The 19,645-nt window shown below is 40.6% G+C and overlaps 1 protein-coding gene across 1 annotated transcript in view; it reads right to left on the bottom strand.

Moving 5' to 3' along the window:
* Positions 1–18,073, bottom strand: part of TASP1 (taspase 1) — a 79,053-nt gene extending 60,980 nt beyond the window's left edge. The window contains exons 1-6 of the mRNA XM_066638890.1: positions 17,962–18,073; positions 15,586–15,795; positions 13,211–13,278; positions 10,919–10,987; positions 2,897–3,017; positions 1,179–1,263 (exon numbers count right to left, since the gene is read on the bottom strand). Of these exons, the coding sequence (XP_066494987.1) occupies positions 1,179–1,263; positions 2,897–3,017; positions 10,919–10,987; positions 13,211–13,278; positions 15,586–15,724 (482 nt within the window). The 5' untranslated portion in view covers positions 15,725–15,795; positions 17,962–18,073. The remainder of the gene's footprint in view (positions 1–1,178; positions 1,264–2,896; positions 3,018–10,918; positions 10,988–13,210; positions 13,279–15,585; positions 15,796–17,961) is intronic.
* Between the last annotated feature and the right edge of the window lie 1,572 nt (positions 18,074–19,645).

Below are 19,645 nucleotides of genomic sequence, written 5' to 3'. Positions count from 1 at the left end.
ACACAATAACCGTTTGATACTCTTATTTGTTAACTAACTAGAGTTAGAATAGTTAACAAAGGAAGATATCAAACTGTAGCTATGTATCAATTTTTCATTTACATTATTACTCATTTCATTTATTATTATTAGTCAATTTGTCTACCTTTTGTTTGCCATACATAATTTATTGTACTCATAAATAATCTCTCAACTAAAAGTGTGCTTGAGACAATGTACGATAAGAATACATTACTGGGGTTCAAAAAACTTGTCTGAGAGCAGTGGCCTTCTATGCTTCTCCTAGGCTAAACCGATTGTTTAAAAACATGCTCTTTTCACGTTGCTCTCTTCAATCAGTTTCTCTTTTCTCTCCTTCTTTTAGGACAAGAGGGTTCTCAAATAGCCCTCGAGGAAAGGCCATCTCAACTGAAACCATCAGGTGATGGATAATACAAAATTATTGTCTAATTATTAGATGCCATGGCATTGGTAACTTTACCAAAAGCCTCTTGAAACGCCTAGAAAATTATGGCCACTTTGTTTCTTGGAACTACAGAACAATCACAAGAGCCTGAATAAACCACAACCAATTTCAGATTAAGCCATCCATGTACCTTAAAAATATGATACAGCCCCCAAAACACTCCTACTAATGTTTTAATAACTCATCCAATAAGATAAGATGTCCTTTTCTCACACTTGAAAATTAAAAGATGTGCATAAACTCTATACACAACTTTATAGAAATATTAAAAATCACCTTAATATTTTTGCCCACAAAAGAGAGCATATGCAAATTTATACATTAAAAATGAATCAGAAAGTAAAACATGTTGGTTATCTCAACAATGAACTATGTTTAACTTTGAGGTCTGAGTAAGTGAACTTTTCTGATTCAAACCAAAACACTAGAATTGAAAGCTTAGCTTCACCATAAATATATATTCAAACACCACAAAGAAAGAAGTTGAAACTCAGCAAAACATTGCCTTTTATTCTCAATATTCCATTCTGTTTAGGACTGTAATAAATGCACAAGATGTTCTAAGATCAGCGAACAGTGCATATCTTAAAAACACACTATTACTGATGCTGTACAAAGAACATCTGACTTCTTTCAGCAAGAATAACTTTCAAATATTGTACACATTACAGACTAAAATGCTAAAAGAGCAATATGAGCAGAACATAATTACCAGGGTGGAATTCTGCCAGCAGAGAGTTTTCCCTTCTGCCCTTCACATAACAGTCGATTTGCAACAGAAACAGGATTTTTGATTCCTGAAAAGAAGACAGTCATTTAAGATGGTCATATCCTGTTTGTTACAGGCTGCTTTGATGAGCTGGCATTTCAGTAATTTAAGTGAACTAATTAATTTTCAAATGTCAATATTATAGTTGAATGACTCCATTACAACATGCCATACATTATCAGAGTGGTTAATGTTTAAGACATGTAGTAATTCCATCAGAACACAAGAAGAGCCTTGCTGGGTAAGGCCGGGGGGGGGGGGGGAAGAGGGCCCATCTAGTCCAGCTTCCTTTATCTCACAGTGGCCCATCAAATGCCTCTGGTACAACAATACCTATATTTGGTTGCTTCTCAACAATTTCCAGGGCCTTGTGTTAAGAGGAAGACCCACACATAAGAATAAAAACCTACAGGGCAAACTTTCAGAATGCAGGCTTATTCTTTAATATTGTCAGAGTAGAAAATGAAAAGCTAGATATAATTTCACTGTATTTGCAACCTTAAGAGACATCATGAGGTTTGAAGTATGCTGTTCCTACAAAGTTCAGAACCTCACTAACATTTGAGGATACGGTCCATTTTTATTAGTTTAGTTGTGTACAAGTAAATGCAACATACAGTATTATGTTACAATACCAGATGACAGTGGCACTAATCTATAAATTAATCATATAGCTTTGGATAGCTGAGTTCTAACTTTCCTAGTCCATGTGAATAAAGACATATCCCATAAAGCTAAGGTTCTCAAACTGGGGCATCATGACGCTCCAGCCAGAGAACCTCAGCCTCTGCCCCCTTAAGGGGCAAGGGGAAGACAGTAACGCAATCTACAGGATCATGCCACAGCTGGGGACACAGGGGCTGTTTCTTACCTCTGTCCCTACCAGTCTCCCTAGGGTGCGAGACGCCTCACAGAGTCCTCTGCAGGACTCCCCACAGCTTATTAAACGTTAAAAAAAAAAAAGCAATCCTGACCCACTTCTGGGTTACGATCGCAAAAGCAGAAGTGGGTCACAATCACTTTTTAAAAAACTTTTTACAAGCCACGGGGAGCCCTGCGGAGGGCTCCATTGGGTTCGCCACACCAGGAAGACCAGCAGGGGCACAGTTAAGGTTGAAGACAACCCCCTTGTCCCTGGTGGCAGCGTGATCCTGGGGATCGAACTCCGGGAGTTTGAGAACTGCTGCCATAAAGCATTGGAAGGATGACGAAGACAAAATATCAGAGGCAATGTACTTCAGGAGCATACTTCTTGACACCATTTCCAATAAGCCCAAAAATTGTGAGTTTTTAAAATCTTTATCTTTGTTTTCTAAACAGCATCTCAAAATCAACTGCACTATAACACCCTAATCACAGAGAAACCAAATTAAATCGCAGTGGAAAAGTGTCTGAAGGAATGAAGGTACAAAGCTCATAATGACAGTGCAAAAGGGTTAAAGCCAAAGGACAAGAATTCAAGTAGACAAAGCTTTCTTGGACACAGTGCATAAAGACAGTGTGCGTTACTATTTGCTCCAAGCAATCATAGTATCATACTCACTTAAAAAGGATCTGAAATATCACTATGTACCATCTGACAGCATTTCAGTTTGCTAAGACATAGTATGATTCTCAAAAATCTGTTCGAACTTCAGCATTTCACCTTTTAATCAACTTACCACTGAGTGCACCTACAGCTCCAAAATTTAGTGACTTTCCATCCATAATACTGGCATCGCATTCTATTTCACCCAGGAGGTTTAGATTGGAGCCCATTCCTGCATTTGTAAAGGGTGAATCCTACAAAGAAGTGGGTAAAAAATTTATATATTAATATATATAAGACAAACTTCCATAATTATGTAAATAATAGACATCAAATGATAGCTACCTAGCCAAATTTGGCTGTCTGAGATGTGCATCTCAGCCCATCAGTTGTAACTTAAAATTTTACCAAAGAAGAGCAGAAATATTGGTGGGGGAGGGGTAAAGAGAAAATGCACAAAAAGTTTCAGGAATAACAGGCAGATGAAAAAGCAATTGCATGCGAGTTGTCTTGAAACAACTTAAGAGTAGTCCTATGGCTGTTGCTAAATAAAGACAACTACAGGGGGGCCTCCATATCCGCGGATCCCATATCCATGAATCAGAATCCACTCCCCAGCGTGCACACCCTCACACCTACCACCTCCAGAGGAGCCTCTGAGCTGAGGATATCTGTCCCCAGTACCCTAGACAGGGACAAAGAAAGACCTCTAAGGCTCCCTTGGGCATCCCAATGCCTTATAAGGCATTAAAAACATCACTTTCTCCATGAAACCGGAAGTCACATTTTTTAAGCTTCTGAGCTCAGCAGAGGCTGGGGATGGAGGCGAGGGGAGCAGAGCTTGACCTGATTCTTGAGACTCAGTGAATTCCTTATGAGTACACAGTAATCATTTTACATGGACATAAGAATAACATGTCAAAAGTTGGTCAAGAGCAGGGGTGCATGCAACTGCAAGTGTGTGCTCACTGTTGTACAATGTGTGAGTAACTCACAGAAAACAAGCTCTGAAGTAGACTGGCTAGAAAGAGATGAAGTTATGCAAATGTGTGGTTGAAAGAGATAAAATGGGCCATAGCTCATGCAACAGGTCTCAAATTCTGTCTCCAGTTAGGGCTGGGAAACATCTGCCAGAGAACTTAGAGAGCCACTGCTAATCACTGCAGACAATGCTCAACTAGATGAATCAACAGTTTGACTCTATACAAGACAGCTGCCTAGGTTCCCGATAGAAATTAACCAAATCTCCATTCATTAGCTGGGATACACAATTCTGTGTATGCTGTTCTGCTTTCACACAGGAGCTTTTCAACTCATCCTTCCAACGGCAGCCTCCTACAGGCATACCCAAAAGCTGAGGGTCCTCTGGAATGGCACTCCATGAAATGCAAGCAGTTGCCACCAGAAAGAAATACCATTTCTCCCTATACCAATGTAAGTGGAAATGCTTTCCATTTATGCACAAAGAGAGTTGAATCTTCTCCATTTAACCTGGTTGCCCAATTCATTTTGACGTTACGATGAATTAAGACTTATTCTAAAATTCCATTTAATGATTCCAATTCCAATAATTGATTTTGCTTCCTACAAATACTACAAGCAAGCAACATTTTTACAGTGTGGAAATCCAAAAGCACTTAAAAAAATTATCCACACCTATGTCCAAATCCAAATTCTACAAGAAAACTAATATAAGAATAAAATAAATACTGATTCTACAAGAAGAGTAAACCTCTTATAGATTATGACTTCTGGTTATTATCAGACAAAGAGTTTAAGGTGTCAAGCTTTCAAGCCACAATCAGTTCTGCAACCATGCGACTGAATCGATGCTTTTACAAAGAAGGAATCTGCCAAACTTGCACTGTTCCCTCCCTTTCTCCTGTCTTACCAGGTTTCAATTTAGAGATTTACAAATGTGGAAGCAACCCCAGACTTAGTTTGGAAGAACAGCATAACCACAGGTTATTCTAGTGCACAATATCAATCCAACAAAAAAAAAAGAGGGAAGATGAGGAAAATCTAGCAGTGGTCGGTTAAGAAAATATAATCCTATACATGTTTACTCAGAAATAGGGTTCCATTATATTCAGTTGTGCTTACTCTCAAGTAAATCTGTATAGCAGTGGTTCCCACACTAAGTCGTGGCTTCCTGGGGAGCAGTGGAATCCTCACAAAAAACCCACAAGTATAGCATTATAGCCCTAATGCGGAGCTGCAAACAATGGCCCAGTAGGTCAAGGGAGCCGCCAGTCAAAAAGGTTTGGGAAGCACTGGCATATTGGATTGCCGCCACTGTGGCCTGGTTCAGATCTAATGGGAAACCATGGTTTCCTGCTAGATAAATAAGATTTGGGGCGCCATGGGCTTGTGTTTTTAAAACCTCCCTCCCCTCTCTACCTCTTTCACAAACACAAAGAGAGAAAACTTTTGCTTTTGGTTCAAATGAAGCCATAGTTGTACTGCTTACAAATTTTGGCACATGTGGTTAGTTCAAACTGGAGTTAGGAAAACAAATCAGGATCAAACTGTGGCAGGTTTGCAGAGGCTCATTTTCATAGCAGCAAAACATGATTTCTCAATATGTCTGAACCATGCCCAAGACATTTATCATGCTCCATGAATGAATATTATGTCACCACTAACTTATTTCTACAGGAGCAGCAGTTCATAATTCCAACCAATTTAATAGTCAAAATAATTTCATTTCTGTGGTGAAATTAATATTTCTGGAATATTTTACTTCCACGATACATTTGCAAAACTGCTGGCAGTTTCACAAGCGCTCAGTACTTTGTAGTTGTGTTCAATCAATGCACAAGAATATAAATATGTTCTGGGTCTTTGATGTCCCAGTGAAGCATATAACCAAACTATTAACCCTGATCTGCTTTCAATAGGTGCTAAATAACTTTTCCGCAATTATGGACGGAACTTGATTAACATTTGTTTGCTCTTATACAAAGCAAATATGATGCACATGGGGTGCCCACAGATCATCTATCAGTCAAGATTTGGACATCTCTTGAAATCAGGCCATCCAATTACTATTTTCAAAGTAGAATTGCAGGACTCTGTGAAGCATACTCAGTTGTTGGAACTAAAGTTGAGAGAACTAAAGTTCTCTCTTTCAGTGTTAAGACATAAGTAGTTTCAGGTGCAATGGCGCTGGGCTGGAAAAAACTAACTGTTCCCATCTATGCTGGTAGCAATCAGACCTCCAGAACCTAACCTCTCCATAGCAGGGGACTTACAGTCCAATCCTATCCACACTTTCCTGGGAGTAAACCCCATGGACTCTAATGGGACTTACTTCTGCATAGAAATGCATAGGATTGGGCTGTTAATGTACTGGACACATGGCGGGGCTAAGAGCTAAAGCCTCTCTACTCCACTACAGCTTCACAGCTGTGCCAAAGCTCACCAAACAAGAGTTAAACTCATGCATTTTTTGAACAAGTTTAGTTCTGAATTATGAACTCTTAGAAGACAGTATATTGTACAGTATAGAATCTCCCTTAAATTATCAGCGTTACAAGCAAGCAATCTTTGTTATACGAGAGTTTTCTAAAACCTAATATTTTCTAAAATCCCAAGCATATGGTCAGAAAAGTATCTTATAGTTTTCTTCTAAGTCAGAGCAATCCCCTAAACCAGCATTTCTCAAACTCTGGGTCAGGACCCACTAGGTGGGTCACAAGCCAATTTGAGGTTGAGTCTCCATTCATTTCAGTGTTTTATTTTTAATATATCAGACTTGATGCTACTATGGTATGTGACTGCATTTGGGGAAATATGACAGATCTGTATTTTTAACAGGCACCTATGCATATGCTTTTAACAATGATAGTAAATGGGACTTACTCCTAGGTAAGTGTGGGTAGTATTGCAGCCTAGAATTGTTAAAAATGTTCCTGCTTGATTATGTCATTTCTGGTCAGGACATTACTTCCAGTGGGTTCTGATAGATTCTCATTCTAAATTCTCATTCTAAAAGCGGTTCCCAGTGCTAAAAGTTTGAGAACCACCACCCTAACCAAAATTGCCATATTTGGTTTTATTTCAGTGTAAATTATCAACAATTCCTATGCAAAGTTCTATGATGATTTGTTGCATCGAAGAGATAGCAGATAACTACAAAACACTAATCAGACTGGCCTTTTCTAACCACTCTCCAAAGTACTACTAGCAAGGTAGATAGGGACGTGAGGAGTGGGATGGCAGGCGAGGCAGAACTGCCCCAACACAGCCCTCGAGAAGTGCTGCCACACTCCTTGCACACTCATACAGCAGCAGCAGCTTTCAAAGGACTACACTGGGGCAGTTCTGCCTCAAATGCCATGCCCACACTGCACATCCCTGCAGGTAGAGGCTTACAAATAAGTAATCTGAGGGTTAAGGAGGAATGGTCAAATTATGAAGGTTGCTCTGAGTGCTCTCAACTTGAAGACAAGATAAAGCAAGTTACATCTGCTTAACTTATGTGTAAATCAATATGCTCATTTCATATTTTCCAATTTTATGCGAGTACTGACTGGAACAAGAGTTAGGAACAATTCACATTCCTACTATCAACAAACTCCCATCTATAGCTGAGTGTGCAGGAGACTTAAGGATACACTCCCTAAAGTGTAGGGAGCCCCCCTCTATCTCTCATCGTGCACTGGAGAATGGAAGCATATTCATTGTGCCTTGCATTGGATCCACTCTTGTGAGCTTTTCTGAAGAACATCGCCCAGAGAAGACGTTGCAACATGTTGGAAGAAACACACAATAACTTGTGCTCACAAAATCCTGGTACTCAGGGCAGAAAGGGTGGCTCTCACCCAGAGCCATTAATATAAAGCTGGCCCCCGTCTCGCATGCAATAGACTTGCACGAATTCAAGTAAGTATAGGTCCTGACCCCCTGCCCAAGACAGAGAAAAACAGTTTGAATAGTGCAAGTAACTCAGTCCACAATTCCATTTACTCTGACTATGCCCAGGGCAAGCCTGAAATGGGAGAATGAAGCTGCTGCTCTCTTTGTTCCCTTTGCATGTCTGGTGCTGTGCTTTTAGTTCTTAAAGAGTCAGTACATATTTGTTGGCAGTAAGGGCAGCTATTAGAGCAGCGGTTCTCAAACTTTTAGCACTGGGACTCACTTTTTAGAATGGGGATGTGTCAGGACCCACCGGAAGTGATGTCATAACCGGAAGTGACATCATCAGGCAGGAACATTTTTAACAATCCTCGGCTGCAATCCTACCCACACTTACCTAGGAATAAGTCCCATTTACTATCATTGTTGAAAGCATATAAATAGTTGCCTGTTAAAAATACAGATCTATCACATTTCCCCAAATGCAGTCACATACCATAGTAGCATCAAATCTAATATATGAAAAATAAAATATTGAAATGGGGACACACCTGAAATTGGTTTGTGAAACACTTAGTGGGTCCTGACCCACAGTTTGAGAAAATTGTATTAGAGAGTTCGGCTTTATACACTGACCACAGAACATAACTCTCTTATAAGATGTGGGCCAACTATATGCAGTTTAAGTTGCCTGGTAAAGTACACTTATATTCAGATTGCCTGAACGTCTATCATACCTTCTGTTCATACAAAATTGAATAAAATTTAAAATTTTGCTCCCATCTGGTATACACCTGCTATTAATATCTTCAGTCTTAATCTAAAGTCATATATCAGCCATTCAAAACTAATGGCTGATTATTTTCTATACATTCAACTGTTCTTTCTGCATCAGACACATGGTAGTTGGCAACTTTTCTGTTAATCCACACATTCTGGCAGAAGCAGCTTGTGTTCTTTCCATATAGAAATGAAGGACAAACAGCCAGCATATCACAAGCAGATTGTCAGTTAGCTCATAAAAGATCAATAGAAACTCCTCCTTGACAGATCTTTGAAGTGATGCCTCTTGGACTGGCTGCAGCTCCGTGTAATTAGCAACGTGTAAACTTGGCAGAACCGAAGAGGAAGCAGATGGGAAGAGACAACTGCCTCTCTCTCATCCAACAAACAAAATCAGATTATTTTTTGAAAAGTCGTTGGACTCTGCAAAGTAGTCTTAAAATGCTTAAAAGAAAGTCTTTCCCAACTCAACTCCACTGAGAGAAGTAACAGATTTTTCTCACTTTCTATTTTTCCTCCAGTTATAAGCCTTATTCTCTTCAAAGTATCCATGATCACTTTGACACTTATGAAATTTCAGTTCTTTCATTTCCTAATACTCTGTGTCTAGTTCCTTTTCCAAGCACTCAAGTATTCCAAGGCATGCCTCTGAGGTCTCAAGTATATGCTTGATGCTTTTATACCACTGTTTTATATCTCTTTCTTTTAACTTGGTGCTTTTGCTTTTAAAATGTTCCTATTCTTTTAAACTGTCAACTGCTTTGGAAAAGTATTCTATTTTTAACAGCTGTATATAAATGGATTAATGCAATCTGTTTTTCACTATATAAGTGCCTAATTTCCAACTTCAGGTTTTCAATATAAACGTGCATCAAGAACATCAAACCATTTATCACTGAATGTATAATTCAGTGTTACTAAATGAAAACATTCTAGGTTCCATACTGACATCACAAACTCTGTTCCTGACATTGAAATAAATGAGAAAACCCACTTCAGCAAGAGCGCCATTTGTTCTTCAACTGTACAGTTATCAGGTCATTTTGTTGTTAAGGTTGTAAAGGTACTTCTGATGCAGCTCAAAACAGACTTTTTATCAGCACTATTTTAAAAAAAGCTTTGACTTATATGCTACATAAACATGCTCACTTAAATCTGCTGAAACACGTCATATTTTGGACATCCCTTTTCAGAACTAACGATCAGTTATCTTCCTCTTGAACTGCTTTACCAGGACAAGCATGACAGAAACCGTCAAAAGACTGAGGGGACATGGAACATAAAAATTTTCCCAAATGTCACCACAAATACTATACTCTCCTAGGAAACAATGAGGGAAAAATGCCTCAAAGCGTTTGGGTCACTGTAACATCAGCAGCCATACACCAATCCCCAATCTGTACCATATTTGGATTCTCGAAAATTCAAAGGACTAAATGATCAATGGAGGCATATTACAGAGTTCAAAACCCTGCCACATTTTGGCCTGTCAGGAAATAACTTAAGGCACAAAAAGTTCCACCAGGAAAAAAGGCAATAATGTTAAAGGAATCAGGTGTCACAAGAAAGAAATGTGGGAAAGCACTTTTCTTAGGTGTGTTGGTTACAGGCAAGCAGAGGTTTGAGATACAGCTGAGAACTGGGACATCAGCAGCCATACCCTCAGGTGTATATTGTCAGATAACAAAAGGGAAAGAAAGAATAGATCTTCAAAAACCGTTTCTTCCTCTTGCACAAATGCAACTTCTTCCATGAATGGGAAAAACCTCTTCAGGTAACATATTTAGTTTAATATTGAATATTTTAATATTTTAGATGTCAGGAAAGCACTCTTGTGAAACTGAAGTTTGAAGGTTAAGAACTGACATAAGTCATTGGGGCAAGTTCATCTGTATACACAACCTGTAGCTACAGAGACTTTCAACTCATTTTCCCTCTCAGGTACAATCAATGGGACAATTATCGTTCCCTGTTAAAATCTCTGAGTGACAGAGTGAAATGAGTGACAGAAAAGACAGTGATAATCAAAGTTACATTCTACCAGGTAAGATTTTTTAATGCACCTATTTTTAACTGTACCACATTTTTTAGGACGAAACAGTTGTTTCAAGTCTTATTTGGGAAGAGTTTTTACAACATTGTTTTGCTTTGATACAAACCCTAAATAAAATTAAATATATACAGTAGTTTTCAGGAAACATTTTGTGGATCCCTACCAGATCCCTTGCTATGGCTAAGACAGGCACTAAGGAAGCTAAGCCAAGCTGCCAAAAAGAAAAGAAAAAGATTGTAATGTGCCCAGCCAATCACTTTCCATCCCCATAAAAGAAGGAATAAGGAGCTACAACAAACTGACAGAAAATGAGAAGCCCCAACAGAGTATTATTAAAATATGCCCTATTACATATGAAAAACCTCTAGTGCAGGTTGCTAAGTTAATGTGTTTTATCAAAGAAATCATGAACAGGACAATGTGACCAACCAAAAAGTGAATTCCTGAATAAATCAGTACCTCTAGTTCAACTAGTGCTGCAGTCACTGCATCTGTTACAAGAGCCCCAGCCTGTAGCTTTTCAATTGCCTAGAAAACAGAATTTTTAGGTATAAAGTTTTGTCTCAATTTTTACATGCTAAACCTTCTACACAATAAATTTGGTACGAATTGAGAAATTTGGTACGAAACAGATTTTGTTTGAAAATATTTCCAGGAAGAATTTTGCAACTACATTGAAAAAGGAAATAAGAATGGAAAATTACGAACTTACTTCATTGCTCTTAAAATTCATGAAACCATACAATCCAAATGCTCTGACCACATTATGAACAAAAGACATAAAGACAGTAAAGCTGCCATATACACACAGGTGGAAATATTTTAAGTGTCTCCTTTCATTAGATGAGAAAATTACTTTCTGCTTTACTTCCTATTTCTTTATTGACCAACTATCGATTTTTTTTTAAAAAAAAAACATATTTCTATTTCTAAACAGATTTCCTTAGTGAAAACACTGAACAAATCTAGCATCATACTTCAGCAGAAAATGGATCATATAGGCTTGCCTTTGCTTTGGATTGCCTCATTACCTTGTGGAGAGACAGTCAGATGAAATGTCAAGTTGAAACTAACTGAGGGTGCAATCCTAACCCCTTATGTCAGTGCTTTCCAGCACTGACATAAGGGCAATGCAGCTCTGAGGTAAGGGAACAAACATTCCCTTACTTTGAGGAGGCCTCCATGAGTGACACCCAACTGCAGGATGCAGCACATGTCCCATTGGCACCGCTATGCCAATGCTGGAGATCACTGACATAAAGGGTTAAGTTTGCACCCTGAAAGTCTCAAGGTGCATGTGCTCACACAAGGGATCTTTTGCTCTTCTTGTACCCACTGTACCATGAAATCCCTCAGAAAGTCATTTCTGAACGTCAGGGGACTCTCAGTAACAACATGGGATGTGGCACATATTGCTGTAGGGGGAAAGGAAAATGATCAGAAACTGGACATGGGCATTTTCTGCAAGCTGGAAAACCATTTTGGGGGGGGCTCAAGTGCCTGCAGTGGGGAGGGGGGAGTTCTTTGTGGCAGCAGAGTTCTATTCACATAAGTTCAGATATAACCCAATGTGTTCCATGCAGCAAATGAAAAAATGAAAGCACACAGAGGCATTCTCAACTGCTCCTCACCATTATGGGAACTCCCTTTTTCTAAACGTTTCAAGAAACCCAAGGTGAAAACAATACAAGAACTTTCTTTAATTTAGGGATGCAACTTATGGCTAGGTCTGAACTGCTTCATAATAAGTAAATCTGTTTAGATGATTCAATTGGAACAAAAATCACAGGAACTAAACATTCAAAAACAGATGATATATCAATAAACTGAAGTCGAAACACGGTTCAAAAGACAAGTAAGCAGATTAGGTACTCTTTAATGCAACCACTTCTAGGTGGTCAGATATTATACCAAACGCACAGGGGAGATGAAGTAAATATGGGAAAGGGCAATAAGTAGAGCTATTAGAAAGATGTTGTGTGCTACAAATTCAAACTGAAAGAAAATCATTTTGCATAACTGAAAAAATTAGGTCTGGCAGGAGGTCTGGTCTAGAAGGTAGAGCCTCCGTTTGCCTGAAGATAACATCCGCAGGTCGCCAGTTCGAGGCCACCGGCACCGTGAATGGTGAGACCTTGAAGCAGCTGATAAGCCAAGCCGTGTTTATCCACCTGCTCTTTGGTGTGAGCGAAGAAGCATCTTGGCTGCCCTCCATGTGAGAGATGAAGGAGCTGCTTGTCGGCTTGCGTGGGAGGAAACTGGAGGCCAGAATGTGATACCAGATCAGAAAGATCCATCTGAAATGTTGTGGTTCTTGAAAGATAGAACCTTTCTTCAATTGTAAAAAAAACCTACGGGGATTTAGAACAGACTGCCTTTGTAAACCGCCTTGAATAAAGTTTGAGGAGAAATCTGACGACCAAGAAAAGTGGTATATAAATACCTGTATTATTATTATTATTAGCAGCAGCAGCAGCAGCAGCAGCAGCAGAAAGTTCAAGATTTTACCAGGTGCTGAAGCAGTTTTGTGAATAGTTTCGATATTGCTGAAAATAGCAGTATAGCTTGCACAAGTAGTAGCACCAGTATTTCATTCTTTTTTCCCCAACATACATTATAATTATCATTAAGATGGAAACAACTTTTCACTTTTAAAAAGGGCCCCATATACAGTTTATTTAAAAAACAAGAACACTCCTAATGGCTAAATGTAAACTCAAAGCCTTTGCAACAGAGGTGGCAAACTCTTACCTTCCGACAGGCTCTTTTGCACACATGCTTATATTCTTTGGCCTTGGATTCAGAATGATACCCTGCACCTGATGTCATAGTAAATTTAAAAGAAAGAAAAAAAAAGTTCAGGTAGAGAAAATTATCGTTTTCCAACCTTACAAAAGTTGGCCTTTTTATTTCGAAGTACTATATGGCTCAGTGTTTCTCAATGTTTGTCCTCTGCTGTACCACTACACAAGGTCCACCTATTTTAAGTACCACAGGAAGTAACTGGTGATGACATCACCAGTTACTTCTGGGTTGGGAGGCCAGATTGATATGACAGACATCTCAAGGTGGACGGAAGGGCTTTTTTGAGCACAGAAATCCATGCTTTGGAGTTCTGCCCACTGAGCCAAGCCTCCTACCACTGTTTGTCATGTTCCTGGTCTCACTGCTGGGCAGCAGGTGTCCAGAAAGTATCAGACACCACCTCAAGTACCACTGGTAGTACCTATACCACTGGTTGAGAAACACTGATATAGCTGAAGAGATTTCTGCAAGGTGCAAGATTTCTTCAGTAACCAACATCCATGAAACGGAGGCATCCTTTGCATGAATGGCCAATTGTGTGGAATCTGCTTCCACAAGACGCAGTCCCACACTTGGAGGAATGCATGGGTGCATAAACCAACCCTGAGGGCAAGGGCTGATCACATAGTTCTTTTCCACTGATCAGCACCCAGTAAAACTCTCATATGCATTATCATACATCAATCCTTGCAGTAAGAGTGGACCATGAGAAAGCAGCTCCCACACACCTGGCCCTCATACAGCATAATGGCTTAAATAAGAATGGCTATGACGGCCATACAACACACATGACAAACGAGCTACAACAGACAGCTACCAAAAAGTCTGAGATACACTAATAAGAACTTATGTACAACGGGCTAAGAAAACAATTAGTATCTTCTTCCTTCCTGATTTCTCTCTCTCTTTGGTTGCTTGTCGTCTGAAGTTACCATCATATACCTGGACAGGCAAAAGTACTTTTTGTCTATATAGCCATATTCCCACTTTTCTTTTATTATCAATTCTGTACTATTGGTTACTATTGCACTTTTTGCCTCTCTGGCACTGATAACTGAGAGCTTTTTTTTTTCTTTTCATTGGTTCTCAAATGTAAATTGGGATAGCTACTGTGAAAATTTTGAACACATATACTATAATTTTCTAGTTCTTTTAATAAAAACGTCTTTTAAACGTTGAAAGAAATGTAAGAAGTTACATGCTACTTTGTAAACAGAGATTCTGATTTCACCCATGTCATCAATACCTGCATTAAAACAATAAAAAGTTGGTATTTTGATTTTAAGAAGTCACACTAATTACCTCACAACAATGAAAAATCCAGCAGATATTTTAAAGCACATATGAGTGCACGATATATTTTTAATGCTTGTTAACCAAAATTTTAGGCTGCACAATAGATTAGAACGTTTCCATCTAAGAGCCTCTTGCATAGCTCTCTAGCAATAGAGTTAATGAAGAAATTTAGTCAAGATCTAAAGCAGTGTTTCACAACCAGTGGTACTTGTACCACAAGTGGTATCTGAAGTGGTGTCCAATGGTACTTGCAGGATCCCAAAAGCCCTGCTGCCTTCCAGTGGAAGGAGCTGGGCAGGCAGAACTCCAGAATGCGCTTTTCACATGCTCAGAAAAGCCCTCCTGTTTGCCCTGAGCCTCTTACTGTTGTTGGTCATATTGCATCTGGCCTCCCAATTCAGAAGTAACTGGTGATGACAACATCATCAGTTACGTCCAGTGGTACTTGGAATAGGTGGACCATGCAAAGTGGTACAGCAGGGGACAAACGTTAAGAAACACCTATCCAAAGTGTTTCATCATCTACTTATAAGGCCATAAACTATCTAGCAGCTTTGATTTAGTAAAAACTTGGCATATAAACAAGTTTCAAAATTTGCACAGCTTACCACTATACTTGTACGAGTAGTTAAACTGAGCTGTCCTCAGGCCTTGGTTTACTAAAGGCAATGTTACTGTCAAATGTAGTAAAAGCAAAGCAGGATGATAGAGCAGTTCAGTTAAGAAATGATATTTTAAAGTAGGAGGAAATAATATTAGCTTTAAAATGAGGTACCTACTGTCTAAATAAGAAGATAGTAAAGATCTGCACATTGTACTTCCTAATGTAAACAAGATAACATGGATGAAAAGGAACAAGGCACAATTCAAATCTACAACCCACTGGAAGTTTGCAAAGAAAATGTATCCCAGTTTAGAGGACTACATATCCATCTCTACCATGCTTCCTGTTCACCTCAAAGCATCAAAAACAAACATGCTCTGGCACACACCGCATACTGCAGATTCAGATGCTGTGTCTTTACCTGCATGTACAAGGACAAATCCTACTCGTCTCACTTTTGGAGCTTGTTTTGCTTCATGTTCTTTCACCATCACTGCAGCAGCATGAGAAGATTTGGAAGGTAAAACTTCTACAGAGCTTATTCCCTTTTCCATGATCATACTTCAAGGTTACCATCTTCTATGGAAGAGAGCATGCTTCCATCCAAGAGAAAACACAATAAGAACTCTTTCTGAAAGCAAAATTGTATGCACGTGACTGTCTAGAAGAGATTTCAGGCAAGAGAATTTCATGCAAGTTCAACCAAGCTCACTCTGTTTGGGAAAATCACCCACTTACAAAGTACTATTCAGATTATGATAGGACTTAGTTTTGATTTTTGTCAATTATGAAAACAGGAGTAGGAAACTACAGGTAAAAGCCTATATGTATGGCAAAAAGGTACAACATAGACATACCACATAATCAACTTTTTCTACTGTGCTGAATAAACTGCTCTGTAAGCAAACAACAAAAACAAAGTTACAAAGAGTCAGTAAAGAGCAATCATTTTTTTAAAGCTCAACAGAATATCCTGAAGAGCATCTTATACTGGAAATTCTTAGCAGAGGAAAGAATTATGCAGACACTGCTCCTCCTGCTACCTTGCAAAAACCGGGCCCAAATTATTTGCAAAAACTGCCAGTCTGCAGGGCTCTGAATGACAACACAGGAAGGCAATAACAGAACAGAAAAATATTAACACATACACTGCATCATAATTTTCCCCATAGCAGGCAGTAGTAAATACCAAGATAAGGCTGCAATCCTATGCACTTTTACATTAGACAAAATCCACTCACTTTTGAGTAAGCACACCCAGAATTCGGATTGAAACCCACAGGGGGAAGGCTTATACCCAAGATGATGTACTTCAGACCAGTAAACTTTTTTTTTTTTTAAAGTAACTTCACTTACAGTCAGAAGTACAAAAGAATGAACCAGGATTCAAATCAGCATCGGTAACAGCAAATACAGAATCAGAATGCAGTAGACATTCCAGGTGAATTGCCATAGAACACTAGGGCCTTAGAGTACAAGTGCATGCATGTTTACTCAAAAGTAAGTTCCACTGTGTACAATGAGGCTTACTCCCAGGAAAGTGTGTATACTGCAGTGGTTCTCAAACTTTTTGCACAGGGACCCACTTATTAGAAAGAGAACCTGTCAGGACCCACAGGAAATGACCTCATGACCAGAAGTGACATCATCTAGCAGGAAAATTTTTAATAATCCTACCACATTTACCCAAGAGTAAGTCTCATTTACTATCATTGTTAAAAGCATATACATATAGCCTGTTATAAGTATAGGCCTATAACATTTTTCCTAATAGAGTCACATACCATGGGAACATCAAGTCTAATACTTGTTTTAATAATACAATAAAATATTTTTAAATATTTTTAATAAAATATTTTTTTTATTTTTAATAAAATATTTTTTTATTTTCAGTTGTAATAATTAAAAATAAAATATTGAAATGAATGGGGACCTACCTGAAATTGGCTCACAACCCACCTAGTGGGTCCCAACCCACAGTTTGACAAACACTAGCGTATAGAATTTCTGCCTTAGACAGGTAGCAGAAGAACACCCCTGATACAAACCTGATACAAAGGAATGACAAGAAGGGGTGTGGGGAGAGGGCTCATCCACACATCACTATTGAAGCAAGCAACATGACAGCTCAGGGGAACAGATACCCCATCTATCCCTGTCTCCGTTCTGGCACCCCAAGGAGTAGAGCTGCCAGTTTTTTTCTTAAGGATGAACTAAGGCTGCAATGCTAGCCACACTTACCTGGGAGTAAGCCCCATTGATTATAATGGGGTTTACTTCTGAGTAGACACGCATAGGATTGGGCTCTGAGGCTGCAATCCTAACCACACTTTCCTGGGAGTAAGCCCCATTGACTGCAATGGGGCTTACTTCTGAGTAGACCAGCATAGGACTGGGTTCTAAAAACGTCTACCCAAGAGTATTTTGCTGTTGGTTCCACCCCCATTTTCATGACGCTCCACCCTTAGTCATCACTGCCAAGCTCTGCTGCCTCACCTGCCAACCAAGTAACACCTTCTGCACCTCCCACAGGTGGAACCCCCACGCCACCAGACTCCACCCACTGGCTCCTAGGTGCCCCCCCTCCCCATCAAGGTCTGACCCTCAGGAGACCACACTGACACCCCTGCAAGGGAGCTCCAGGGCAAACCCTGTGAGGAAGGAGCGTTCTCGTGACGTCATTCATGCGCTTCTTGCGTCATCGCGTGACGTCACACGAAGCGCACCACATCCTGAGGAGGGGGGAGGAAGCCCGCACCACTGTAGAAGGCTGACCCTGCGTGAGCCACGCACTCACCGCCGCCCTAATCAGGCATCGTCAGCGGGCTGGCTCGCGCCCTCCCCGGCGCGCGGGCGGAGGCGCGCGCGCGCTCATGTACACCAGCCATGTATTGGTCATCGGGCGGATTCCCGCCTCCGCCAGGAGAGGAGGAAAGCCAAAGAGGTGCGGTGGCGTTGCAAAAAACATTACTTCCGGTATCATTAGACAGCATCCACCATGTGCGGGGGAAGAGGGGTGCAGAGCCACATGGGGGAAAGAAAGGTCCCTGTTCATTGCAAGCACGGAGGAAGGAAACTGGGCGAAGGGATCAGGGCAGGGACGTGCGGTGGGAGGGGAGGTAGGTGAGGCAGAGCCTCCCCTAGAACAGTGGTGCTCAAGCTTTTAGCACCAGGACCCACTTTTTAGAATGAGAATCTGTCGGGACCCACCGGAAGTGATGTCATCAAGCGGGACCATTTTTGACAATCCTAGGCTGCAATCCTGCCCACACTTACCCAGGAGTAAGTCCTATTTTTCTGTTGTTAAAAGAATATACATAGTAGCCTGGTAGGAGTGCAGGTCTGTAACATTTCTCCACAATGCAGTCACATACCATGGGAGCATCCAGCCTAACATGTTAAAAATGGAATATTGAAATGAGTGGGGACCCACCAACCTGACCCACAGTTAGATAAATGCTGCAGAAATGCATGGGTGTGCAGTAGGGAGGCAGGTGATGCAGAGCCTCCCTGTCATAGTCCTTCTAAAAGTGTCACCGATGCCCTGTGAGGTGTGCAAGGACTCACAACACACACACAGAGCATGGAGTGAGGCGAGCATGAGTGCATGCTCATGCACAGAGCATGGAGTGAGGAGAGCAGAGTGCATGAGTTCTGAGTTCTTGCACACCTCACAGGGCAGTGGCTGCACTTTTCAACTCTGCCTCACCTTCTTCCCCACCCACCACATGCCCCTGCATTTTTCTAGGGGAGGCTCTGCCTCACCTGCTTCTCCACTCACCACACATCCCTGGATCAGGGGAGGAGTCTGGGGGTGCCACACTGATTGGTAGTACAGAACTCAGTACAGTACAGGGGCTTTTTGTTGGTGTAAAGAAACAGGTGTCATGAAAAATGGTTTACAGATAGAGCTGCCAGGAACCAGCGCTTTAGAAATGCTGGCCCCTGCCCCTTCTCAGTCCCAGCAGGCAGGGTGCTATTTCAAACTGCAGTTTGATTTTGACTCTGATTTGCCAGCTGGAGACAGAAAAGGGAGATGGTGGCTGAGCTGCTAGGAAGAGGAGCAGCAGAAGGAGAAGAAAATGGAAACAGGACAGCAGGACATGCAGCACAGTCATAGGAAATGTTCGTTCAAAATTAACCCAGGGCCCAAGCCTAAGTATGTCTACTCAGAAGTTAATCCCATTGTTTGTGTTCAGTGGAGCTTCCTCTCAGGAAAGGGTGAATAGGAATGCAGCCTTACAGCCCAATCCTATGCATGTCTACTCAGAAGTAAGTTCCATTATAGTCAATGGAGCTTACTCCCAGGAAAGTGAGGACAGGATTGCAACCTTTCTGCCCAATCCTATGCCTCTCTACTCAGAAGGAAGTCCCATTATAATCACTGGGGCTTGCTAAGAGGAAAGTGTGGATAGGATTGCAGTTGCAGCCTCAATCCCCTGGAATCCAGCGTCAGATTCTAGTGTGAAAGGTCACCAAGC

This window comes from Tiliqua scincoides, chromosome 1 (genome assembly GCF_035046505.1).
Source record: "Tiliqua scincoides isolate rTilSci1 chromosome 1, rTilSci1.hap2, whole genome shotgun sequence".
In the NCBI taxonomy this organism is placed as follows: Eukaryota; Metazoa; Chordata; class Lepidosauria; order Squamata; family Scincidae; genus Tiliqua; species Tiliqua scincoides.
Note: the sequence above shows the minus strand (reverse complement) of the source record. Positions and strands in the feature narration are given on the sequence as shown.